The 25,522-nt window shown below is 48.4% G+C and overlaps 1 protein-coding gene across 5 annotated transcripts; it reads left to right on the top strand.

The window, feature by feature from the left end:
* The first annotated feature begins 33 nt into the window (after nt 1–33).
* On the top strand, nt 34–25,522 carry HDAC11 (histone deacetylase 11). Of its 5 annotated transcripts, XM_084872252.1 has the most exons (12): nt 34–141; nt 918–1,066; nt 3,481–3,581; nt 17,168–17,284; nt 18,299–18,341; nt 19,301–19,369; nt 19,772–19,825; nt 19,967–20,043; nt 21,083–21,145; nt 22,048–22,144; nt 23,309–23,487; nt 23,711–25,522. In XM_084872252.1, coding segments are annotated over exons 1-12 (1,155 nt in total). In that variant the 5' UTR covers nt 34–139; the 3' UTR covers nt 23,915–25,522. The 5 variants fall into 5 exon arrangements, with proteins under 5 accessions (XP_084728378.1, XP_084728379.1, XP_084728375.1 ...); XM_084872249.1 differs by lacking the exon at nt 19,301–19,369 and having other exon boundaries at nt 79–141; nt 796–1,066; XM_084872253.1 differs by lacking the exons at nt 19,301–19,369; nt 19,772–19,825.

Below are 25,522 nucleotides of genomic sequence, written 5' to 3'. Positions count from 1 at the left end.
ACGCTGCGGCGGCGTGGGCCGAGCCCGCGGGACTCCGCCCCGATGGAGGCGGCGAGGCCGGGGGCGTGTCCTGGGCGGGACCTTCCCCGCCCCGCCGGGTCCTGGAGCGGCGTCAGCGCTGGGAGGGCCCTGCTGCGGGATGTGAGTGTGGCGGGGGGCGCGTGGCGGGGCGCCAGTCCTGGTCCCCTAGGTTCCCGGGGGTCGCCATGGGCTGGAGCACAAGTGCTCGGGCGGCCGGGCGAGCCGACCAGGAGCGGGCCCAGGCATGGCGGGTGAGGGGACGCTGGGGCCGGATGTGCCCAAGTGGGCCCCGCGCCGGGTCCGCCCGAGCCGTCTCTCAGCAGCCCAGGGAACAGGAGCCCATCCCGGGAGCCCAGTCTTGCGGAGGCCCCTGAGGTGGCAGCAGTTGCGGAAGTGTGATGGGGTGGGGTAGGGAGTAAGCTGCGCGGTGGATAGGAGATGACTAGCACCCTGGCTCCTTGTTGGGCCCGACCGCGCGAGCCCCAAATGTCTGTTTTGGAGCCCCAGCTTTCGCGATCAGGACGCTTTCTTTGCTCCGCTATTTAGATGCATTTTCTCCGTCTTCGCAACAGGCACACATTTTATAGGAAACTGAGGCCTAGGGCAACACAGCTGTTAGGTGTAATTGTTATAATGTGGAAGTGAGGTGCTGAGGTCTTGCAGCCTTAGTCCCCTCTCAAAGCCTTTGGTGAGATGGAGAGGTGGTAGGGAAAGAGCCAATGTTCAGTAAGGACCAGCTATTATTGTTGTTGCTGTGTGGCCTCTTTTTTGCAGCTAGCTAGTGGTACCAGGTCAAGTCTGTCTGGTAAATCAAAGCCGACTGGTGCACAATGGGAGTCCGCTTCCCACACTGAGACCATCTCTATCTGTGCATTCTGTCCCCATGCCTACGGAAGGCCGCACACAACCCAGCTGTACCAGCACGTGCCAGAGACCCGGTGGCCCATCGTGTACTCACCGCGCTACAATATAACCTTTATGGGCCTGGAGAAGCTGCATCCTTTTGACTCTGGAAAATGGGGCAAGGTGATCAGCTTCCTAAAAGGTATGGAAGGCCCACCTTGGACCCTGCATCTGTTTCCTTTACCTTCCACCATTGCCTTTCCCTAACACAAGCTTCAGATACCCCTGCCTCCAGCCTCAGCTCTCAGACTGCCTTCCACCCATGCCGTGAAAAGGGACTTTCCAACCCAAACTTCTAAGCATATGTCCGTGTCTCAAACCTTCCCTAGCTCCCCATCGCTCTGGACCTAAGTTTTGTGTCTTCCCCTGGAAGTCCAGTAGAAAGGGAGCTAATTAATGATGGACACAGGAAGCTGAAGTTTGGAGGAATCCAATGTCTATCCACCACAAGATCAGAGAGTCCAAGAAGAAGAGAACTCTTGCTCCAACTCCATTGATTACAAATGGAGGAAACTGGGTCCCAGAAAATTTAGGAAACAAGCTCACAGTCACCTTGCTACTAAGTAGCAGGTATCTGAAACTCAGAGTTCCAGGCTCCTACCCTAAATAGCTCATCTCACTGGGCAAGGTCAAACATGCACTGTTTGAACTGTGGTGTGGGAAATCCAGGCATCACAGTAGGCTAGTGCCAGGATATTATTGTTCCCTCTGCATCAAGAGTGCTTTAACTGAGGGAAGTAGGAAGTGTTACGGAAATGTTGCCTGGTGTAGGATGGCTCAGTTCTTCTGATCACACCATGGAGAAAAATTTGGCGTGAAAAGTCCGCATTATCATTTGGGGGCTAGCCCATCTTAAACACTAAGCCCATCTCCCTTTTTAACAAATCCAGAGCAAGCCTGAGGCTCTGCACCTTGCAGAAAATAGAGTCAAGTTGGAGATTAATAACACTGGTCCTATTATATATATATATATATATATATTTTTTTTTTAAATTTCTGGCTAGCTTCTATTCATGGCAAGTGATACTTATTTTCAGTCTGCAGTAGTGATTAGAGTGAGTATTCACAGAAATATTAAGTTGAAAAGAATACAAGTTGTGTGCAGCTGTGCAAGAACTCTGGCAAAGTGAGCAGAGCCAGCCTGCCCTCACCTTGTTGTTCTCTGGCCTTTCTGAATATGGTCCTTCATGCTCTGCTTCCAGTCTGAGTTACTCCTCTCATTTCCCCTTCTTGGGCTCTGGCTCCAGTATCACCTAGTTCCTTGTCTCCCTCATCCGGAGCCAACAGTCCTCATGAGTTTTCTCCTTTCTCCTATGAGGATGTAGGTAGAAAGGGGGCAAGGGTCATATGGTGAAGGGCCTTGGGTGCCTCCAAGAAAAGAGCTGGCCCTTTGCCTGAAGACACTGGGGAGCCATAAAATGTTCTGGGGGTGCGTTAGGAGGAATACCTACTGTTTGTGGAACTACCCTGTTTCCCCGAAAATAAGACAGTTTCTTATATTAATTTTTTCTCCCAAAGTTGTGCTAGGTCTTATTTTCAGGGGATGTCTTATCTTTCCATGCGCTAGGTCCTATTTTTGGAGGATGTCTTATTTTCGGGGAAACATGGTATATGTGAGAAATATCAATATATGTAACTAGTTGGTTTCTGCCAGGGTTGGTTTCTAAGGGTAACACTTTAAAACAGATCCCCTAGATTCTGACCCTGTTGTCCCTTTGATTTCCCTAGAACCCAGAGAATCATGGGCCTGTTCTCACTGTGCTCTAGAGCATTTCATCTCTTGACCTCAGTTTCTTCCTTTGAAAAATGGAACAAATCTTATCTGGTGTATGTGAGGGGTAATGAAATAATGCAGTGTTTTCTAAACATTGGTCATTTGCAAACCACTCTTGGGACCTTGCCATCTCTTCATACCACCTGTTCCATTTTTAATTCATATTTTTTATTGACTTAGCCTTCATTTTTAAAAACTTAAATAAACTTGTTTTAAAAGGAAACATATGTCATCTAAATGGGAAAAGCTGGTTTCACTTGCCATAAATAGAAAGTCATGGGAAATACAAATGCATTGAAAATAAGAGTATAATTTGCTTCAGGCTGCTGACAACTGTTGCTGCAGGTTGTGAGTGCTTTTTGGGGGTTAAAAAGGGAGATGATCATGAGTCAGGAAGGGATTAAAGAGAGGCCACACCACACTGAGCCTCCCAGGATGCCATCAGAAGTTAGGGGGAGAATCAAAGAACTTTTCTCACCTTGAGGGTCAACATTATTGACGCAGGTGTCATCTGCCTCTGAAAGTTTTCCAGACACACCCGAGCTCACCTTGTGGCTATCAGTGGCTTGGAAAGGATCTTTGTGTGAAAAATATCTGAAGTCTCCTGGCCTAAGGGCCTGGCTGTTGTTCACACTGGCCTGGGAGGCGGCCTGTTGACAGAATGCCCATAAACCATCAATGCCCACCTTCCCCTGGGGCAGGGCTGACAGAGGTCAGCCTGTGGGAGGGACTGGGCTGAGCCCTCCTAGCAGGGAAGTATGGTGCCCACTTTGTGGTTTCAGAAGAGAAGCTTCTGTCTGACGGCATGCTGGTAGAGGCACAGGAAGCCTCAGAGGAGGACCTGCTGGTGGTGCACACGAGACGTTATCTCAACGAGCTGAAGGTACAAGGCCAAGGGCCAGAAGGGCTGTCTGCCAGGAGGAGTGGCCAGGGGAGGGCAGCTCAGCCTGGGAAAGCACAGCCTAAACGGGATCAATTCCTGTCCATAGTACAGGGGAAGCATGTGAGTCTGTGGTCCCAAGAAGAGCAAGGTGTCACAGACACCAGGGATGGCTAGACTGCTGCAGGGTTATGAGCTTTCACTCTCCGGAATTGTGAAAGCAGGGATGTCCACTTGGTGGAGAGTGAAACTTCGCAGAGATTGGGGTTTCTACATTACTGACTTTCAATCTGTGCTCTATGAACAGGCTGCACTGACCTGCTGAGATGATGGACAGGGTAGCCCAGCCCTGTCCCTATCCAATCCAAGCTGTTCTATTTGGCCTATTTTTATATTGGATTTAAGTTTAAGATTTTGTTCTGAGAACTTGTACTGCTAAAAACTTGTTGAAAACTGTTGCGCTAAAAATGAGTTTGACACCCCCAGGGCACAGCAGGGAACATATCTGGTTGTGCAGGTGGTAGTGTATGGGTGAACTGGAAGCTGTGGCCCTTCCCAAGTGGGTGGCTGCTACCCAGCCCCACTGTAGGCCCAGCATGGCCAGAGTACTTGGCTTTGAAGCAAAGCAAGAAATCCAGATTATTAAGTGACAGTTCCTGATTTCTTAATGTGTTTACTCATTCAAGATTTTAAAATCCCACCTACAGGCTGTCTGCTCATGACCTCCTTCTAGAGGACCTACAGCTGTTGTCAGTGCTGAGGTCCTGAGGTGGAGGCAGTTAGTCAGTCCCCTTTGTGGGAGCAGAGGGGAGGGCTAGGCAGGGGTTTGCATCCAAATTTGGTGCTGTTAGCCTGCCATGGTGAGGTCAGGGATGTAATAGGTTCTCTGCCCCCAGGAGTGTGGAAGCTCTATACACCTGAAACTTATATAACTTTATTAGCCAATGCTACCCCAATAAATTAAATAAAGTGTTTGTTTGTTTTTAAAGAAGGATTCATTTTAGACTGAGAGCCATAGTAGAGGTCACCAGGCTCTTCCCTTCCATAGATGGAAAAGCTTAGGCCCAGAAAGAGGATACACCTTGGCTATGAAGGAAAAAATTGAGGGCCCTGGATGGAAGTAAGCTCATTTAGAATGATCAGGGAGGGTCTCACAGAGGAGGTGAAGTTTGAGCTGAGACTAAATAGTAAGGAGTAGATGACAAAGGAGTAGATGGAGCTTTGAAGAAAGAATGCTCCAGAGCCTCAGACTGGGAAGAAGGGACTTGACCTCCTGCAGCAGGAGAAGGGTGATTGATTAGCTAAGTTGAAGGGACTGAGATATTGAGAAGGCATGTGGAGTGTTCAGGGAGGCCAGCAGCACCAGACTACACAGGGTTTTGTAGGCTGTGGGAAAAGTTTTGGTTCTGTTCCAGGTGCTATAGAAGCGTGATACATGTGCTGCTCTCTTCACGCTCAGGTGAGACACATGTCCACTTCAGGCATTGTCTGGCATCTCGGTGTTGCTGCGTAGAAATATCCCAATCACCCTGCAGACATATGCATTTTTCTCTTCTCTTTTCTCTGCTGTGAACACTTGAAGAGTTCATGCAGGTTTCTCAGGGCTGCTCTTCCTTGGCTGTTCCGTGTGTGCAGTGGAACATAACCCTCTCCCCTGCCCCACCTCCACTCTGTATTCTCCCTTCCCCCCCACCCCCCCCCCCCACATTTCGGAATTCATGCCTGGCCCTGCACTGGTGTGGCCTTTGATACTTAATAAACAGGGCATTGAAGGAGATGCTGTAATCTGATGTTTGACAGATGATATCCTTTCAGGAAAGCAAATGTCTATTGAGCACCTACTGTGTGCAAGGCCCAGAGGTGGCCCCACTGAGGGTAGTGGTTGGGTTGGGCCAGTGCAGGCTCTTGCCTCCTACTAACCCCAGTGACAGTGTGCCATGAGATGTGTCATGCAGATTTGACATCTCGTCCTTATGCATCCCGAGCTGGGCAATGCCCAGGACATGTTTATGAAGCAGGTATTTAGTGAACATCATACTCTGTTCTAGATTCGGGGAGACAAGATGGAACAAAGGAGATAAGATCTTTTTTTGGAGCTGGCATTTAGGTGGGAGTCAGATAATGTCACAAAAATCAAATCAATTATATATGATGGTAGAAAGCACTCAGTGTACTGCAGAAAATGGGGTGAGGAAGACCACAGTTTGCAATGGGGGATCTCAGAGGATCTTACTGATGTGATCATGAACTGAGGGCATAGAGGGAGTAGGCATGGGGACATCTAGGAGGACATTCCAAGCAGAAGAATGAGCAAGTGTAAAAGCCATGAGGCAGTGGTATCTCCAATGTGTTGCAGCCACAACAAAGAAGGCAATGTGGCTGGATTGGAGGGGATGAAGGGAGGCTGGTAGGAAGTGAGGTCGGAAGAGGATAGGGCCAGACCACCCGTTGTTGTGGCTTTGCTCTGAGAGAGGTGGGAGCCATGGGTGTATTAAGCAGAGGGACATGACCTGATTAGGTTTTAACCTAGTTGTTTGGAAACTATGGTAAGAATAGACTGTCAAGACAGAAGCAGGGAGACCAGTAAGAAGGAGGTTGTGCAGTTGGGAGAGATCCTGGGCTCTAAGAGGCAAGTAGCAGTTGAACACGATATTCTGTTGTTCAGATGAGTAGGTGCATATGAGAGAAAGAAGGCAAGGATGTTTCAGAAACTTTGACTTGAGCCCCAGAAAGCCGGGATGTGAATTGGGCCTCGACACTGCCCTTAAAGCATCACAGTCCTGTAGGAGAAAAGGAAGCACCGTTTTCAGAAACATAGCACCAGAAGGCAGATGTCCCAGGAAAGTCTCAGGGGAAATAGGACCCCTCAGGGTCTCTGATTCTCTCTTATATTTTCTTCTCTCCCTTTTTTTATTGTAAAGTTCACATGATATAAAGTTAATCATTAACCATTTTAAAGCATAAAATTTAGTGGCATTTAGTAAATTTACAATGTGGTATAACCATCACCTCTATTTAGTTCAAAAACATATTCATCACCCCAAAAGAAACCCTTCCACACTAAGCAGCTGCTCCCGTTCCTCTCCTCCCCTCCCCCTTGCAGGGGTACCACCAATCTGGTTTTGCCTTTTATGATTGTTTTACATAAGTATACCTGGAATCATAGAATATGTCACCTCCTGTGTCTGGCTTCTTTCAATGAGCACAGTGTAAAGAATCATCTACGTTTCAGCATGCATCAGTTTTTCATTCCTTATTAAAACTGAATAATATTCCATTGTGTGGATATACCACATTTTTTTTTTGTATCAGATGAGTTTTTCCAGCTTTTGATCTTTGTACATAGTGTTATTTTGAACATAAATACAAGTATTCATTTGAGAACCTATTTTAAATTATTTTAAAATTCCAGCTAGCAGTGGAATTGCTGAATTATATGGTAATTATTTTTAACTTTTTGAGGAATCACCAAAATGATTCCCACAGCAGCTACACATTTTACATTCCTTTTTAAAAAAAAATTTATTGATTTTTAGAGTGAAAGAGGAAGTGGGGGAGAAATATCGATTTGTTGTGTAGTGACCAGGGATTGAACCTACAACCTTGCATATTGGGACAATGCTCTAATCAACTGTGCTACCCAGTCATGGTCCACTTGACATCTCTAACACCAGCACAAGGGGTCCATCTTCTGAACACCCTCAACAACACTTATTTTCTGTGTGTTTTTTTGTTTGTTTGTTTTTTATTGTGGCTAATTTAGTGGATGTTATGTGGTATCTTATTGTGGTTATAATTTGCATTTCCATAATGGTTAATAACATTAAGTATCTCTTCATGTGCTTTTTAGCCACTTATATGGCTTCTTTGAAGAAATGCCTATTCACTTGCTGTTGAATTGTAGTTCTTTATATGTTCTGGATATTATGTGATTTGCAAATAATATTTTTGCTCATCCTGTGGGTTGCCTTTTCACTCTTTTGGTAATGTCCTTTTGTGCACAAAATGTTTAAATTTTGCTAAAATTCAATTACTGTATGTTTTTCTTTTGTTGGTTGCTTTTGGTGTCTAAGACTGTGTTGCCAAACCCACGGTCATGAAGATTTTACCCTTGTGTTTTCTTCTAAGAGTGTTATAGTTTTAGCTTATATTTAGGTCTTGGATCCATTTTGAGTTAATTTTTGTATATGGTGTGAGATATGCATCCAATTTCATTCTTCTACATGTGGATATCTAGTTCTCCCAGAACCATTTCTTAAAGAGACTGTTCTTTCTCTGTTGACTAGTTTTAGCTTCTTATAGATAACCAATAATCAGTTGGCTGTAGACTTATGGATTTATTTCTGGACTGTCAGTTCTATGGAATTGATCTATATGTCTATCCTATGCAATACCATAATCTTATGTTTTGATTACTAAGTTTTGTAATACGTTTTGAAATTGTGAATGTGAGTCCTTAAACTATGTTTTTCAATATTGATGTTTAGGGTGCCTTGAGATTCCATATAAATTACAGGGTCAGCTTCTCTGTTTCTGCAAAAAGAGCCATTGAGATTTTTTTTTTAACTTTATTTTTTTTAATTTTTTAAATTTTTTTTATTATTATTTTTTATTTATTTTTTTAATATATTTTATTGATTTTTTTTGACCCCCTCCCTCCCTCCCACACATCCCCTCCCTCCCCAGAGTTTTGTGTCCATTGGTTGTACTTATATGCATGTATACAAGTCCTTCGGTTGATCTATTATCTCCCCCAAATCTCTCTCCCCTCCCCGCTGTAATTTGACAGTCTGCTTGTTGCTTTACTGTCTCTATATCTGTCTTTTGGTTCATCAGTTTATAATGTTCTTTATTATCCATAAATGAGTGAGGTCATATGGTGTTTCTCTTTCATTGATTGGCTTATTTCACTCAGCATGATGTTCTCCAATTCCATCCAGGTTGCTGGAAATGATGAGAATTCCTTCTTTTTATGGCAGCATAGTATTCCATTGTGTAGATGTACCATGGTTTTTGGATCCAATCATCTGCTGACGGGCACCTAGGCTGTTTCCAAATTCTGGCTATTGTAGATTGTGCTGCTATGAACATAGGGGTGCATATATCCTTTCTGATTGGTGTTACTAGTTTCTTGGGATATATTCCTAGGAGTGGGATTACTGGGTCAAATGGGAGTTCCATTTTCAGTTTTTTGAGGAAACTCCACAGTGTTCTCCACAGTGGTTGCACCAGTCCACATTCCCACCAGCAGTGCACGAGGGTTCCTTTTTCTCCACAACCTCGCCAGTACTTGTTGTTTGTTGATTTGTTGATGTTGGCCGTTCTGACAGGTGTGGGATGGTACTGCATTGTTGTTTTGATTTGCATCTCTCGGATAATTAGTGACTTTGAGCATGTTTTCCTGTGTCTTTTGGCCTTCCTTCTGTCTTCTTTTGAAAATATTCTATTTAGGTCCATTGCCCATTTTTTAATTGGATCATTCATCTTCCTTTTATTTAGTTATATAAGCTGTCTGTAGATGTTGGAGATTAAACCTTTATCAGTGGTAACATTTGCAAATATGTTCTCCCATACAGTGGGCTTTCTTGTTGTTTTGTTGATGGTTTCTTTTGCTGTAAAAAAGCTTTTTATTTTGATGTAGTCCCATTTGTTTATTTTCTCTTTAGCTTCCATTGCCCTAGGGGTAGTATCAGTGAAGAAGTTCTTTTGGCATATGTCTGAGATTTTGCTGCCTGTGGATGCTTCTAGTATTTTTATGGTTTCCCGTCTGATGTTTAAGTCCTGTATCCATTTTGAGTTTATTTTTGTGTATGGTGTAACTTGGTGATCTAGTTTCATTCTTTTGCATGTATCTGTCCAATTTTTCCAACACCATTTATTGAAGAGACTGTCTTGACTCCATTGTATATTCGTGCCTCCTTTGTCAAATATTAATTGAGCATAGTGATTTGGGTTGATATCTGGGTTCTCAATTCGATTCCATTGATCTATATGTCTGTTCTTGTGCCAGTACCAGGCTGTTTTGAGAACAGTGAGCCATTGAGATTTTGATAAGGGTTGTATTGAATCTGTAGATAAATTTGGAGATAGTTGCCATATTTACAATATTAGGTCAATCCATGAACACAGGATATTTTTCAATTTATTTAGATCTTTTTTCATCAACAATGTTCTATAATTTTTAGGGTATGTCTTGGTTCTTCTTGGTTCAATTAATTCCAAGTATTTTAAATTTTGATGTTATTGTAAATGGAATTGCTTTCTTAACTTTCTTTTTGGATTTTGTTGTTAGTGTATAGAAATACAACTAATTTTTATATCCTGTACTTTGTTGAATTTATTTATTAGGTTTAATTGGGGGGTTGTGTTGGTTCTTTAGGATCTCCTAAAATATAACATCATGCCATCTGTGAATGGGGAGAAGTTCCACTTTCCTTTCCAATTTAGAGGCATTTTATATTTTATTTTCTAACTAAAGGCCTGGTGCATGAAATTCATACATGGGTAGAATCCCTAGGCCTGGAGAATAATCAGGGCCAGTTGGGGCCTTTCTTCTGCCCCATGGTGGTCAGTGCACATCATAGCAAGCGATCAAACTGCTGGAACTCCCATGGAAACAATTTGCATATTCGCTTTTTATATACTAGTACAGGGGTCCTCAAACTTTTTAAAGTGGGGGCCAGATCACGGTCCCTCAGAGAGCTGGAGGGCCGGACTATATAAACTACTAATTCCTACTGTAACACCTTGGCTGCGCTCACTGCCCAAAAAACCTGGTGGGCAGGATCAGACTCCCCTGGGGGCTGCATGTGGCCCGCGGGCCGTAGTTTGAAGACCCCTGTACTAGTATGTAGATTGCTTTGGGTTGTACTTCCAGTTGAACAGAAGTGGCAAAAGCAAGTCTTCCTTGGCTTGTTCCTGATTTTAGGTGGGAGGTTTTTAGTCTTTTATTATTGAGTATGATGTTAACAATGGGAGAGTGCGTGTGTGTGTGTGTGTGTGTGTGTGTGTGTGTGTGTGTGAGAGAGAGAGAGAGAGAGAGAGAAAAACACCCTTTGTCATGTTGAGGGAGTTCCCTTTTGTTCCTAACTTGATTGATTTTATGAAAGGGTGTTGGATTTTGTCAGAGGTTTTTTTTGGTCATCAACTTAGATAATTGTGTGGCACTCTCTCCCTCCCCCTTCTCTCCCTTTGTTCCCACTTTACTGCTGGAAAGCCCTTACCCAAACCAAGTAGTTGGGAACAAAGACCCTGACATCTGACCAGGCACTGGGATGGGCAAGCATCTTTGGTGGGTCGAAGGCATCAGGCTGGGGTAAACCTCACAGGTTCACAATAGCTCATTCATTCATTTGTTAAGCCCTGTCTGTGATCAAGTTCCCTACAATAGTGGTTCTCAAATATGCTTAAGCCTCAGATCCTCTGGAGGGCTTGTTACAACACAGATTGCTGGACCCCACTCCCAGTTTCTGGTTCAGGAGGTCTGGGGTGGGCCTGAGAATGTGCATATCTAACGAGCGCTCAGGTGCCATTGTTGCTACTGGTTCAGGAGCCACACTTGGAGAAGCACAGCCCTAAAAACAGAGCCTGCAGCAGGGATTTACCCGGGGTAAGGTTTCACATGAAATCTCTGGGAGAAGGCATCAGGCAGATTAAACAGGGGGAAAAGCTGGGCCTGCACGTGGGTTCACCAGGATTGTGACCTCAGCCTGATCCCACAGGGTGTGCTATAGGCAGGGCACTGTCTCAGCAACAAGAGAACCAGGCTCTCACAGGCTCTCCTGGGATGGGACAGGTGAGATGGCCTCTTTAAGAGAGGGGGCAGGAAGGGATCTGGGGAGGATTGACAGCATGTGCAACGAGCACGTTCTGTGTGCCAGGCATCATTCTCAGCATTGCCTGTGCAGTAGGGAACAAGTATGTGCCTGCCTTCCTGGAGCTGGCATCCTTCTGGGAGAGACAGATAACAATAGAGGTATTGTTATTGTCAGGTAGAGACCAGTGCTGTGTACAAAGATGAAGCAAAGGCAGGAGTCGAAGGGCCAGGTAGCGGGACTTTAGATTGGGCACTGAGGACAGGCGTCTCCAATGGTCTAAGTCCTCATTCGAGGCCTACTTGGGAGGAGCTCTTGTTTCATAATAAGGAGACAGGAGGACAGAGGTACAGGTAAGTAGAGGACTGTGCTCAAATTTATATTGCATTGGCAGAGTCCAGAGTTAGACTAATTGACTCTGAGGAAGACTTATGAGCCTTGTCCTCCTGCTCCCATCCAGCCTGTCCCTCAATGCCCTTGCCTGGGGCCAGGCTATCAGAGGGCCTGGCCTGCTGACAAGTCCGGGCGGTTTCACTGCAGCCCACTGTATCTCCCAGATAGCGTATCTGTTCCTGGCACTGGAGCATCTGTCTCCACCACCCTCCATCCCCCAGTCTGTCCCATTCCCTCCATTTATGTTTCACCCTGGCTACTGATGTTTCTTTCTAGGGTAGCTATATCCAACAGAACTTTCTATAGTGGTGGAAATATTCTAGAAAAGTTCTATCCATCCAGTAGTCACTAGCCACATGTGGCCAGTAAGCACTTAAAATGTGGTTAGTGTGACTGAGGAACAAATTTTATCTTAAAAAAACTTTAAAAAAAAATTAAGTAACTTAAAATTATACACAAGTAGCCATGTGTAGCTGGCAGCTACTGTATTGAATAGTTCATCAGTGAGCTATACCCCTGCTTTCACAGGAGCCATAGCTGGGCTGAGAAGAAGGCTGATGTTTTCAGCCCTGTTTTCATGGGCACCTTCTCTTGTGGGAGCTGGTTCCTTTGGCTAAATCCCATATGTACTGTGATTTAATGCTTGGCCCATATAAAATTCAGTCTCTAGCTGAGTTTCCCCAGTATTGTCCCATATGGCTACAGCTTTGTGAAGATCAGTACAGTACAGTATCCTATATATTAAAAGCCTAATATGTTAAGGGTCCAGTCATCTTTTCAACCAATCAAAGCATTATATGCTAACTAGAGGCTCGTTGCAGGAAGATTTCTGCAAGAATAAATCTTCCTCTGGCCTATTCCTGTAAGAATAGGGCTTCCTGTGTGGGGAGCGAAGCAGAGAAGGGAGCGAAACACACCACAGGCTTCGTTCTCATGTCTGCCGCCTCGCTTCCCTCCATTCTCTGCAGCTTCACTCCCTTCTCTGCAGCGCTTGGCTTCCTTCTATGCTGTCTTCAGTCTTCACTCCATGCCTGCATATGCAAATTAACCACCATCTTTGGTGGGTTAATTTTCATACTTGCTCTATTGGCTGGTGGATGTAGCGGAGGGATAGTCAATTTGCATGTTTCTCTTCAGTGTTCCCCAAACTTTTGACATATGTGTACCCCTTCTATAATTTTTGTAGCACTGAGTACCCCTCGTACTCATGAGAATGTAGAATTAGGCGCAGCTAAGCACAGTGCAGTGCATATCCCCACCAAACTCTTCCATACCCTGTATCCCTGGGGGTATGCGTACCACACTTTGGGAAACACTGGAATGCTAAGGCTGCTCAACTGCTCTCTATGACATGCACTGACCACCAGGGGGCAGATGCTTTAACTGGTAGATTAGCTTGCTGCTGGGGTCCAGCTGATTGGGACTGAGCGAGACAGGCTAGACACATCCTAGAGCCCTCTCATGGTCCCTCCCCAGCTGGCCAACCTCCCACATCTCTCCCCGGCCCTGATCATGCACTGGTGGGGTCCCTTGGCCTGGCCTGTGCCCTCTTGCAATCCGGGACCCCTCGGGGAATGTTGGAGAGCCAGTTTCGGCCTGATCTTGTAGGGACCCCACTGGTGTATGAATTCATGCACCAGGCCTCTGGTGTTATATTAAAAGCAAATTGGGCAGGTGGAGGTTTGTGGTAAGGAAGTTTGAGAAGCAAGCGGTGAAGCAAAGGTAGAGGGGATTCTGTAGCAGAACTTCCCAGAGCCTTTAATGTGCCAGCATGGGCTGTGACCTTCCAGGAGGGGGCAAATAAGCAGGACTTCCCAAACTCATTGGTGTGGACCCTTCCTGATGGAGAGCCATTGTGCTATAGCTGCTGTGGAATCCTCTTAGAGAAAACTATTTTTGTGATCAATACAAATGAAGCTACACAACCTACTAGGGTCTGTGATGGACACTCAGGGAGCCTCAGACAGTGCTTCCCATACTGCTGTAGTTGTAACAGGAGAACCAGTTGGGGGAATGAGAATAATGGCAGCCCCAGGGAGGAAGTGAGAGATATGAGGGTCTGGGGAAGGTGAGATGGGGACAGTTAATAGAAGGCATGTGGGGAACAGATGGACAGAGGTCTAGGACACAAGGTCAGAACTCCAGGACTCCAACACTGAAGGGCAAAGCCCAGGTTGGAGTCCACTGGGACAAAAAGGGACTGTCCTGGGACCAGAGGGATGATGGAGGAGGGAGGGAGGGAGGAAGGGAGGGAGATAAAGATGGAGGGAGAGAGGAAAGGAGGTAAGAAGGGAGTGAGGGAGGGAGGGAAGTAGGGAGGGAAGGAGAGAGAGAGAGAGGGAAAGAGGGGGGGGCAGGCAGACACACAGGAGGTTATGTGGCTTCATTTGTATTCAGAGTTACCATAGGTACTCCAATTTAAGATGGAAATGACGTCAGTGATGGATGGTGCTCCCCTCTTTCCCCATCGCAGGTGTGGCGATGAAGAAAACTCCCAGCAAAACAGGTTTCTTGTCCTGTGTGTAGTTCTCTTTAAAATGAGCCCCAGAGTTGGTCCGAAGGTTGTGGGTTATTGTTAAGCTGATTAAAATGAGCCCCAGGTTGCCAAGTTCATTGGAGGTAGAGAATCATTTCAGACTCCCATGTGCGATAATCTAATTCAGTCCATCATGGGAAACTATTTGAGGCTCTCTGAGTGTCCATCGCAAACTCTAGGAGGTTATGTGGCTTCATTTGTACTCAGAGCCTTCCTCTGCTGGTTATGATGGCAGTTAGTCACTTAATGTGTTTCTTCAGAGGCTCTTTTGGGTATTTACTCATTTGTTTCCAAGAAAACAGTGGCTCCAGGCCTTCTATCTGCCAGGCTTGTGGTGGGCAGTGAGATGGCATGATGAACAGGGGAGCTGGCCACTCTGTCCTCTCTGGGTCTGTCCCCCCACCAATATATGCATATGCACATACTGTCAGCCAGGGGTCATTGCTACTTATTTAATGCCAACAGAAATCCAAGTTTGGGGTGCAGTGAAGAAGGAAATTTAATTCTGTGCAAACAGCCCACTTGCGATATAGCAAGGCCGTGAAGTGGCCCTGGTGGGGAGATGGCCCTCAGATGAGGCCTCTCAGGCTAGAACTCTGCTCTGCTCTGCTCTGGTTTAGTTGGCTCCAGCCCAGCCCAGAAACCAATCCCCAGTCTCTGGTGGAAAGGGAAAGTGCCTATGGGAGCCAGAGGGAAGCTGGTCCTAATACAGATAAATCCCTGCCTCTGATCAGTCCATTCTCAGCATATGAGGACTCCATATCCTCAGTTTGATTGGTCCAAAAGGCACTGTAATTGGTGAAAATGGAGCTGATCTGATTGGTTGGAGAAAATGCTGATGAGTGATATAGATGTGCAGATCCAACTGGACAGGAGAAACCTCAGTCCTACTTGTTGACATAGGTTTCCAGGAACTCCTTCATATGGGCTGGCTCAGGTGGCAGAAACACAGTGCAGGCCATGTGGTTTGCATGAGAGGCTGCTGCTTAGAAAAAGCTGAGGAAGGAAGCATGATCATCTCTACTTTCAGTTCAGTAATCTATGCCCCATGGACCCGGCTCTCGGGTTCCTTTCCTGGAGTGAGGGAGCAGAGCAAGCCTCCCCCTCAGCTGTCTTCAGCCCTGCCAGCCTGTGAGAGCTGACAACACAGGTGTTCATAGCAGTGCAGGCAACCTGATAAAATGTCTCCCCTTGGCCGGTGGCCTCAGCCACCAGGACCCCTTTGGGGGCTGACTGGTCCTGTCCTGCCCTCCTGACCCAGTTTCTCCCGGGTGTCCCTGCACTACCACCATCCCCTCCTGGCTCTTTAAAAGCACATGCTTTTTCTGCAGGCCTATCCAGACCCAAATCTAAATCTCTCCTGATTGGTGATCACAATGGCCGCACTTCTCAATTCTCTCTCACTGGATGCCTTGGCAGCCTCACCACCTCACTTTACTCACTCCTTCCTGAAACCTTCTCTGTATCTGGCCTCCTGAGCACCTCTGGTCCCTACCCCCTCCCTCCCCCAGCCTCCCTCCCTCTGTCCCTTCCCCTCTTCTTCTCTCCCTCCCTCCCTCCCTCCTCCATCATCCCTCTGGTCCCAGGACAGTCCCTTTTTGTCCCAGTGGACTCCAACCTGGGCTTTGCCCTTCAGTGTTGGAGTCCTGGAGTTCTGACCTTGTGTCCTGGACCTCTGTCCATCTGTTCCCCACATGCCTTCTATTAACTGTCCCCATCTCACCTTCCCCAGACCCTCATATCTCTCACTTCCCCCTGGGGCTGCCATTATTCTCATTCCCCCAACTGGTTCTCCTGTTACAACTACAGCAGCATGGGAAGCACTGTCTGAGGCTCCCACTGCTCGGACATGCTTGAGAGCCTTTGCTGGCAGACCAGCCCTCTGTGTCCCAGTTGTACTTAACTTCTGTTGTACATGGACTTACTTTTCTCTAGTAATTTTTTCTACCTTGACCCCTACAGCTGGACAACTCTTGTTCACCTTCAGTCTCTGCTTTCATGTCACCACCTCCAGAAAGCCTGTCTGCCCCTACCCCACCCAAACCATGTTCTTCTTCGCAAGGCTTGTCACATATGACTACTTCCCATCTAGGCTGCAAGCATGCTGACATGAGGACTGCACCAGCCCCCACTTAATGAACATTTACAAAGTTACTGGGCCCTTCTCTGTGTGAGGTCAGTGGGCACAGCGAGCATGAGCCTAGTGCATTCTCAGCCTGGCAGGAGGTGGTTTAGGATATGGAGCATGGGCATTTGCCCGAGGGTCTGGAAGGTCACAGGAAAAGCTGTGTCCTGATCTTGGTGCAAACGACTTTTAGGTGGCCCCGTCCTCCTGCCTCAGTAGCTGGAGAGAAGGCAGGATGCCTCTTTTGAAAAGAGGTCCACTTCTCAGTACACGAAGAAGTCATATGTACTGTGCTGGGGAAGCAGGACATCTGGGTTTTCAGACTTGGCTCTATGACTCACTGTGTGACCTTGGCAAGAAAGATCCTCCCTGACTGGGGCCTCAGTGTCACCATTTCTGGGTCTGCACGTCTATAGTTTGGAGTCCTCCTAAGCTCTTGTTTTGGGCACAAGAGGGCAGCCAAGGGCTTTGGAGCGCTGAGGAATGTGGGCCAAATAGGCTTGAAAAAACTGTACTGGGTAAACTGATCATTACTGCACCCCAAACTTGGTGAGGCCAGACTGGATGGGGTTCTTGTTTCTTATCACAGTAACTGCACCTGGCCCAGAGTTCACCTGGAGCACCTGGAAACTGGCATTACAGGAAATCTGATTTCCCAGCTGCTGCTTCTGAGCTCTGGGCATGGCAGTGGGAGGCCAATGGCCTACGTCTCTTTCCACAGTGGTCCTTTGCTGTCGCTACCATCACAGAAATCCCCCCTGTCATCTTTCTCCCCAACTTCCTTGTGCAGAGGAAGGTGCTGAAGCCCCTTCGGATCCAGACAGGAGGAACCATAATGGTAAGTGGAGAGGCAGGTGAGATGCAGGGCTGGGGATCCCCACACCTGGTTCCTTCCCACCTCTGGGCCATTGCCCACCCTGGGCTGTTGCCTACCCTGGGCTCTCCATATGGATGCCTTCCTCCCACTTAGTAATGGAATAAAACCTAAGTACTCCTCGAGGCCCAGCAGTGCCTCTCAAAGCCTTTCCCACCCCAGGGTATCAGAGTTCACTGTTCCTTTTTCAGGGACATCCAATTGAGTTATCATATTTGCTGGTGTGTAAGACATCCTCATCCCCCAGAGATAGATCTTAAAGTGATCACTCCAATGTACTCCAATTTAAGATGGAAATGGCGTCAGTGATGGATGGTGATTCCCTCTTTCCCCATCGCAGGTGTGGCGATGAAGAAAACTCCCAGCAAAACAGGTTTCTTGTCCTGAGTGTAGTTCTCTTTAAAATGAGCCCCAGGTTGCCAAGTTCATTGGAGGTAGAGAATCATTTCAGACTCCTGTCTGCGATATCTAGTTCAGACCTGGTAAATGCCTGTTGACCACTATAGTTTTCTTTTCTACCTGCAAATTTGTATCTTTTTTTTTTTGTTTGCTTTTTGTTTGTTTGTTTATTAGAGTATTACTGCTCACCTTCAAAACTTGGATTTCCTATGGATTTCAGTATTCAGTGTACTATATTTCTATGAGCAAAAACTTGTCTTTTTCCCTTTGAAGGCCACATTAAAATCATTGTCAGCGTATGTGTGATCATAAGTACTTTTATTTATTCCAGTTTCCTCACAAAATTGCACTGCACATCCCATATACCAGCCAATCTGGTACTTGCTTCTGGGACTGAGTTTACTGGGAGTGGATGCTTCCTTAGACCCACCTCAGAGCTCTGCTTTCAGGTCACCACCTCCAGAAAGCCTGTCTTCAGAGCTGGCTGGAAATAGTGTTTATGGGATGAATGAGTGAATCAGTGAATGAGTGAGTGAATAAGAGGGCTGCCCATGCCCTTCACCCTGTGCTTATCTCCAGGCGGGCAAGCTGGCAGTGGAGCGAGGCTGGGCCATCAATGTGGGTGAGTGCCATGCCTGGGGGAGCTGGCCTGTCCAGGGCCTGGGGGCAGGGAGGGCCGAAGGATCCTGGAAGTGTCTGTGAGTTTGAAGATGCTGGTGCCTAGGAGGGACCAACCAGTGCCTCCAGCTGGCATGGAATCCTTGTCTGAAAGAGTTGTCCAGATTGCTCCCCAGCTCCTGGCATACTTCCAGTGGTGGGGAGCTCACCCTCTCCCATGGACAGCTCTGCGTGAGGCTGAAACCTGCAGAGTTTCAGAGGCTCCCCCAAAAGACTCTATCAACCTCTTGGGGCCCAGGACAGCCTTCAGGAGCTTGGTCATGTCATGGTGGGTGGGCTGCCCAGGATCAATATCACTTTATTCTCAGGGGCCTTGAGGTCCAGTATTTCCCCAGTCCCTTGGACTCTCTCACAGAATTGGCTCATGAGAGGTCGCACCCGTGGCCTTCCTTGTCCCCTCTGTGCTCCTCATGGAGGCCCAGCACTTCATTTGTGAAGCCCTGTCTGTCCGGCCTCTTGTCTGAGCTGGGTGTTATTGTTCAGTCCGATTACATTGATGAGAACATGGATGTCGAGAGAAGCCTAATGGTTTGCTCAGAGCCCCATAGCTGCCTTCTCCCACTCCCACCTTGGATTGTGAACACTGCAAGGCCTTCTTGGTATGGCCAGATACCCATCATTAGGTCTGGTTTAACCATTAAATTATGATACTCTGCTGAATAAACAAGTGAGTGATACATGCCATGTGTTTCTATAGAGGTCCCAACAGGACTCTGGGGCCCTTGGTTTGAATCTTGGTTCTGCCATTAACTAGCTGTGTGACCTAGGGCAAGTTGCTAACATCACATCACTCTCTGTGCTTCAGGGTCTTAATCTGTAAAATGGAGATGATAATGATAACGGTGCCTTCAGTGAGCTCAGTGCCAGTGAGGAGTTCACTGTTGGCTGTTATCTCATTAATAGGATCCAATGACAGCCTCTTGGGTGGTGCAAGGCATTCCCTGTATCTGGGCCCTGGCCTCACACTGCCAGGTGAGGCAGTTACTGAGCTCAACTTCAGAAACCCTGCAACTCAGTTCTTGTAGGGGTGGCAGGGGGGTGGGCTCTGGCCACTGAGGCTCTGAGGCTATAGTTACAGTGTTGAGGAGTAGAGGAGGCTGGGCCCTGGTCTCTAGGACCCTCACTGTTGCCATGGGTAGCCATGACCAGCAGAGGTCACCCCCTTCTATCACCCGGCAGAATCTGGGGGTTCCCAAGGTAAACCTGCCCCATAGCTCCACCACCCTTTTCTGGCAGGAGGACTCACATGTGGACAGGCCCAGCTCTATGGAGACTTACTGTCTTGGGAAGGATGAGCTCTGCCCCCTAACGGATGTGAGTGGGCACTGGAGTCTGACTTGTTGGGATACCCTAAGAGGTTTCTTTCTCTGACAGGGGTGGCTGTAATGGCAAGGCTGCCTCCTGACCTGGGGATGGAGACATATCTAGGCACGCAGTTCACTTTGTTAACCTGGAGTCCCAGGAGCCTTCCTGAGAGCTGAGCAGGGAGGGCACATGGGAGGGCAGGGGAGGGTGCCTGGGTCTAGCTCTTGAGCCTGGCCCTGACCACATCATATCTGCCTTCTATAGGTGGTGGCTTCCATCACTGCTCCAGCGACCGGGGAGGGGGCTTCTGTGCCTACGCTGACATCACACTTGCCATCAAGGTGTGCAGGAGAGCATGTGGAAATCACCTCCAAGAGATCAACCCCAGGGGCCCCTTGCCACTCCCAAGTTTGTGTTCTCACCCCACATTATAGAGGAAGGAAGTAAAGCTCAGAGGGGAGGAAGGTCCCTGCATTACTCAGCCAGTCTCAGGCTCAAACCTAGATTGGACTCTCCTCTGTGTTGCCCGTGCCAAAAGGGAGATAGTACAGCCTCCGGCAATGGCAGGAACTGGGGAGAAGCATGTATATCAACAATAAGGGCATCCTACAGAAGAGTGAGGGGAGGTAGAAATAATAATAATGATCACAATAATACTGATGACATTTACTACAGGCTCAAGCCTATGCCAACCTTTGTTCTCAGTAGCTCACCTCAGTGAATCCTCATGTTACAGATGAGGAAACTGAGGCCCAGAGCTGAGGTCTCACAGCCAGAGGGGCAGAGCTGGCATTGGTCTCCATGTTTGTGGAACATGGAGCTCCCCCTGACCACCCAGCACCTGGTCTCAGGCTGGGCTTCCAGAACAGGTCATTGTGGTTCCTGTTCTCACAGAACACACAGACTAATGGTGGGGGTGAGACAGGTCAGCAGACCCTGGGCATTCAGGAAGCAGACACGCAGGAGAGCTTGAAGGGCAGACAGAGGGGAGGAAGGCTTTCCAGAGAAGGAGGAATTTGGACCTGACCTTGTAGGAAGACAAAGATTGTTGAATAAAGTTCCCAGCCCGGTTTTGAAGGGAGGCTTCTCCTCCCCCAACCCCCACATTTCCCCAGGATTCATGGAGAGTCACAGAAGGCCAGCCTCACTCACCTGCTCACCTCCTGACTTCCTGCCTTCAGGGCCCAGCACAGGCCCCTTTCCCTCAGGAGGACTTTCCTAACCCTGTGCTCATGCTTCTCTGGAGCTGCATAGCGCTCATGGGCATGTAATGTCTTTGCCTAGTCCTCCTGCCCTGGCACTCACCAGCTAGGAGTCCCTGAGGGGCTGTGTCTTCTGCCTGTGTGGGTTCTCACCTCTCCCCTCTCCTCCCCTGGGCAGTTTCTGTTTGAGCGAGTGGAGGGCATCTCCAGGGCCACCATTGTTGATCTTGATGCCCATCAGGTGAGTGCCCTTTGTGGGCTGGGGTCCTGTGGGCCCCCTCCTCAGCCCCCTTACATGTGTTTCCCATCAGCATCCATCATACAACCTACATTGTGGGACTCCTCCCCCTGGAAACATCTGTGAGCCCCAAGGCAGATCTGCCACCTTCATCCTAATCTGCCTCTCTCCCACTGCCCACTCTCTCTGTACCTGGAGAGACCAGAAGCAGAGGGTCCTTCCTTCTCCTCCTACCCCTCTCGCCCCAGCCAATGCTGCTGTGAAATTGAGGGTCCTTCCTCCCTTCTCCTGACTGCCTTCCTAAACCAGGCTGGTGGCTCTTCCTAAAATCCCTACAGGCAGTGCTATTCTTGTGCTCTAAACTCCTCAGTGGCTCCCTAATCAGTGCACAGAGTCCAGGAGCCCTGTGGACCTGCACCCCAAGAAAATGTTCATTCATGCACTGCAGGGTTGCTTGGCCACTGCTGGGCAAAGCATCAGGACTGGCCTTAACCCAGCTCTGGCTCCTGTCGTCCCAGGTGGGGCAGGGTATGCAGTGGGTTCTTGAAGGCTGTCCTGCTCTTCTGCTGCTGTGGTTTTGTGATGCTTGGGACAGCTCCAAGATCACATGACACTGAGCTCCTGAACCACATGATTACAGCCCTTACAGTTTATGTTTCACATCCCTGATCCCATGCCTTGTGTCCTGAAGAAGACTGAAAGGGCTGGGCTTGCTAAGGTCATTCTGAAAGATCATGGGGCCAATGTTTTGAGGTTGAATACTAGCTTTGTCACTTCAGAATCATGAGATCCTCTGACAAAAGGGAAAACCACACTGCTCAGGCACAGGGCAGTGGGGTTGGAGGGAGGGTCCTGGCTTTGTTGAGGCCACTTGCCTGCAAGTGGCTCCCATGTTCTCCCCGCAGGGCAATGGGCATGAACGGGACTTCATGGGTGACCAGCGCGTGTACATCATGGATGTCTACAATCGCCACATCTACCCTGGAGACCGCTTTGCCAAGCGTAAGCTGCCCGCCACTCTCAGTCCTGAGTTCACTCTTGCTTGGATGGGGCTTTCTCCTGAGTATTTCCTATGTGCTGGGTGTTGCAGGGTGGGAATTGTTCCCATTGTATAGATGAGGAAATTGAGACCTAAGGAAGTCACATGACCCACCCAAGATTGCATCATTCTGTTTAAAAAACATACAGATTGGTCCTTATATTAGGGGTGGCATTAAAAGAATAAAAAGAGATTCCTAGGTGCTATTGGAATAGCAGGCAGCACCTCCACTCTCCCCACTGGATGTTGGAGGGTCTCCAGGCTTCTCTGTGGGTGGGGGCAGAAGCATTCCCAGGAAGACAGCACACAGGTTTGACCAGGCCCTGTTGTAGCACACAGGGAATCTGTCTGTAGCACACAGGGAATGAGCAAAAAGAAATGAGGGAAAATAAGTAGGATATTCCAAATAAGACAGAAGAAATCAATTCAAATATAATAGTTAGTAAAATAAAAATAAATGCAGGCAGGTTCAACTTACCAACTAAAGGCAGAGATGCTCAGGTGAGCTATGAAAACTCGAGCACCTGCCCACTTTGTGAGTTTGGGGACCTTTATGCTGGAAGGGCTAGTGAGTCTGCTGTGGGCACTCAGCTGCTGGTATACCCCAAGGGACCAGTCTCAGAATTGAATCTTGAATGTGCTGGGTTTGGACATGGGGGCACAGCTTGCTATCCCTGTGTCTGGGCAAGGTGTTTTATTCGCAATTCCCCTTCTCTCTTTTGGATCCCTGCTTTCAGCTTTGGTGCTCTTTTTAGCTGAGTTTCCCCCCACCCCTCAAAATTGTACGAAGGTAAAACAGAGCCCTGTCTGATGTGGATGTGTTGTTTAGGTACTAAACTAGCAGTACTGTCCTCACTAGACATTCATTGTACAGTATCGCAACGCCAAGAAAAAGATGTGTGTGTGTGTGTGTGTGTGTGTGTGTTTGTGTGTGTGTGTGTGTGTGTGTGTGTATGTGTGTGTGTGTGTTTAGCTTCATTTTGAGTGAAATGAGAGACTGAGCAGTGCTAGAGTCAGATTATTTTCTAGTCCTTCCTTGGGCACTGGCAGGGATCCAAGCAATCTTTGTCCTCTTAAGCCTCAGTTTCCTGTCTCTGCACATGGGGGAATTTTTGTGTCCCTCTCAGAGGCCATCAGGCGGAAGGTAGAGCTGGAGTGGGGCACTGAGGATGACGAATACCTGAATAAAGTGGAGAGGAACCTCAAGAGAGCCCTTCAGGAGCATCCTCCTGACGTCATGGTGTACAATGCAGGCACCGACATCCTCGAGGGTGACCGCCTTGGGGGACTGTCAATTAGCCCACAGGTATGTCCTGAACTTGGCGGAAGGCGGGGGGCAGAGGGAATGGTCTGCTCTGAGGGCTCAGCTGCAGCAGGACAGGTGGACCACATTGATGCTTCTCCTGATATCAGGGCAGATGGATGGAAACAGCTGCAGTTCAAGCAGGGCTAGACCTGCAGCAGTACTGCTTGATACAATGAGGGAGGGTTGGGGACTGCCTGAGTTCACCTTCCCAATCTCCCAACAGGGCATCGTGAAGCGGGATGAGCTGGTGTTCCGGGTGGCCCGTGGCTGTCAAGTGCCCATCCTCATGGTGACCTCCGGCGGGTACCAGAAGCGCACAGCCCGCATCATTGCTGACTCCATCCTTAATTTGTATGACCTGGGGCTCATTGGTCCTGAGTCAGCCAGCGTCTCAGCACAGAACTCAGACACGCCTCTGCTACTCTAGGAGTTACCCTGACTGCACTGCCCTTCGAAGTGGTTCTCTGCCTGCCTCCCACCCTGCCCACCCCTCAGTGCTTCTCCTTTTCTAACCACATGGGATGGAAGGGCCTGGACCTTGTCCTTGCCCAGGCCTGCTTTCGGGGCCTGGTAGGCAGCTCCTCCACTCTCTCGACTGGATGTTGGAGGGTCTCCAGGCCCCGCTCTGGGTGGGGGCAGAAGGCATTCCCAGGAAGACAGCACACAGGTTTGACCAGGCCCTGTGGAAGTAGGCAGCTCACCCAAGGAGAGAGGAAGGCAGATGAGGCTCTGGGGGCTACCGGGAGGACCTCCAGGGGTCAGGATGCTCCCATTTTAAAATATGTCCGACCCATGTCAGACCAAGGAAGCTTCCATCTCTGCAATGGCTGGGCCTCTCCCTCTTCTTAAATCACGAGATTTGCTTCCTTTTTGTCTCAAGCAAGGCCTGAGGATCTGGGGCCAGCCATGTGGGTGGGACTGAAAACTGGCTCCTGTAGCCAGGCCTGGTGGGGGGACTGCATTCCTGGCCTGCAGGCCGGAACCTGGTCCTACATGTGAGCAGTGGCAGGGAAAGGTGAGGTTTCCCTCTGGCATTCCTTTAGTAATACAAGGGCTAGACCTATTCTCAGAGCCCCTTGGCTGACTGACTCGTGGATGGGAGGCCTGAGGAGTCCCAACCCTGCTTCCATAGCAGGCTCACCTATTCAGGGCGGAACAGTTTGGGAAGAGCACTTGGCTCAGGACCTTGGCGCTAGAAGCATAACAGGGCTGCTGACCCCATTGGGAAGGCAGAGGAAGATGAGAACTTGACGGGGATTTCTCGTTTGGTGCAGGTGGCCAAGCCAGGTCCTGCAGGAACCAAGGCCCAGGTAGGGACTAAGGCATGAGGAGGCTTGGGTTTCTGGAGGGAGAGCAGAGGGTCTCCATCTGGGCCTATGGGTTGTTAGGGAAGGAGGCTGGGGCAGGGCCCTGGGTGGGGCTACAGACTCCACTGGCCTCACTCAAATTTCTGGGCACCTGATCATACTGTCCAGGATTCCGAGTGGGCCCTAACCTTGTCCTCAGCTCTACTCTGAAGGGGACTCTTGGATCCCTGAGGAAACTGGCCTAGGGGGAGAGCCCACTCCATTGCCTGGGTGTGTTCTTACTGGACAAAGGTGGGGCTAGAGATGTATCTGGGTCCCAAGTAAACTCCATCTCTGGTCTTGTGTCCATTATCCTCTGGGGCTGCTTCTGCTATCTTCTCCCTCACACTTCCTCTGCTGCAGCGTGGGTGGGGGTGGGGTTCCAAGATCACAAACTGTCAAAAATGCTGACCTTCTAGGCAAGACCTTTGGCATTAACCATCATTTGGACCACATCCCACTCCACCTTCCCACCCCTTGCCTTTGTCCTTGTTATCTCTGTATCTCATCCCTTGCCTCCAGGTCGGGCCTGTGACATCTGGGGAAAGGCTGTGATGCAGCACATCACTGTGAGCTTCTGTCTGTACAGAACCATAAAGGCTCTTCTTGACTGGCCTAGTCACTGTGTGCTCTTGAGGTGAAGAATCCCTCCCTACAATGAATTAAAAGGAATAAACACTTAAAATGCA

This window comes from Pipistrellus hanaki (genome assembly GCF_964339955.1).
Source record: "Pipistrellus hanaki genome assembly, chromosome: 2".
NCBI classification, from domain to species: domain Eukaryota; kingdom Metazoa; phylum Chordata; class Mammalia; order Chiroptera; family Vespertilionidae; genus Pipistrellus; species Pipistrellus hanaki.
Note: the sequence above shows the minus strand (reverse complement) of the source record. Positions and strands in the feature narration are given on the sequence as shown.

Coding starts and splice junctions, on each gene's coding strand:
- HDAC11 (XM_084872252.1), top strand. Junction 1,067..3,480: donor GGTGATCAGCTTCCTAAAAG/GTATGGAAGGCC, acceptor TTGTGGTTTCAG/AAGAGAAGCTTCTGTCTGAC. Junction 18,342..19,300: donor AGGCTGGGCCATCAATGTGG/GTGAGTGCCATG, acceptor TCTCATTAATAG/GATCCAATGACAGCCTCTTG.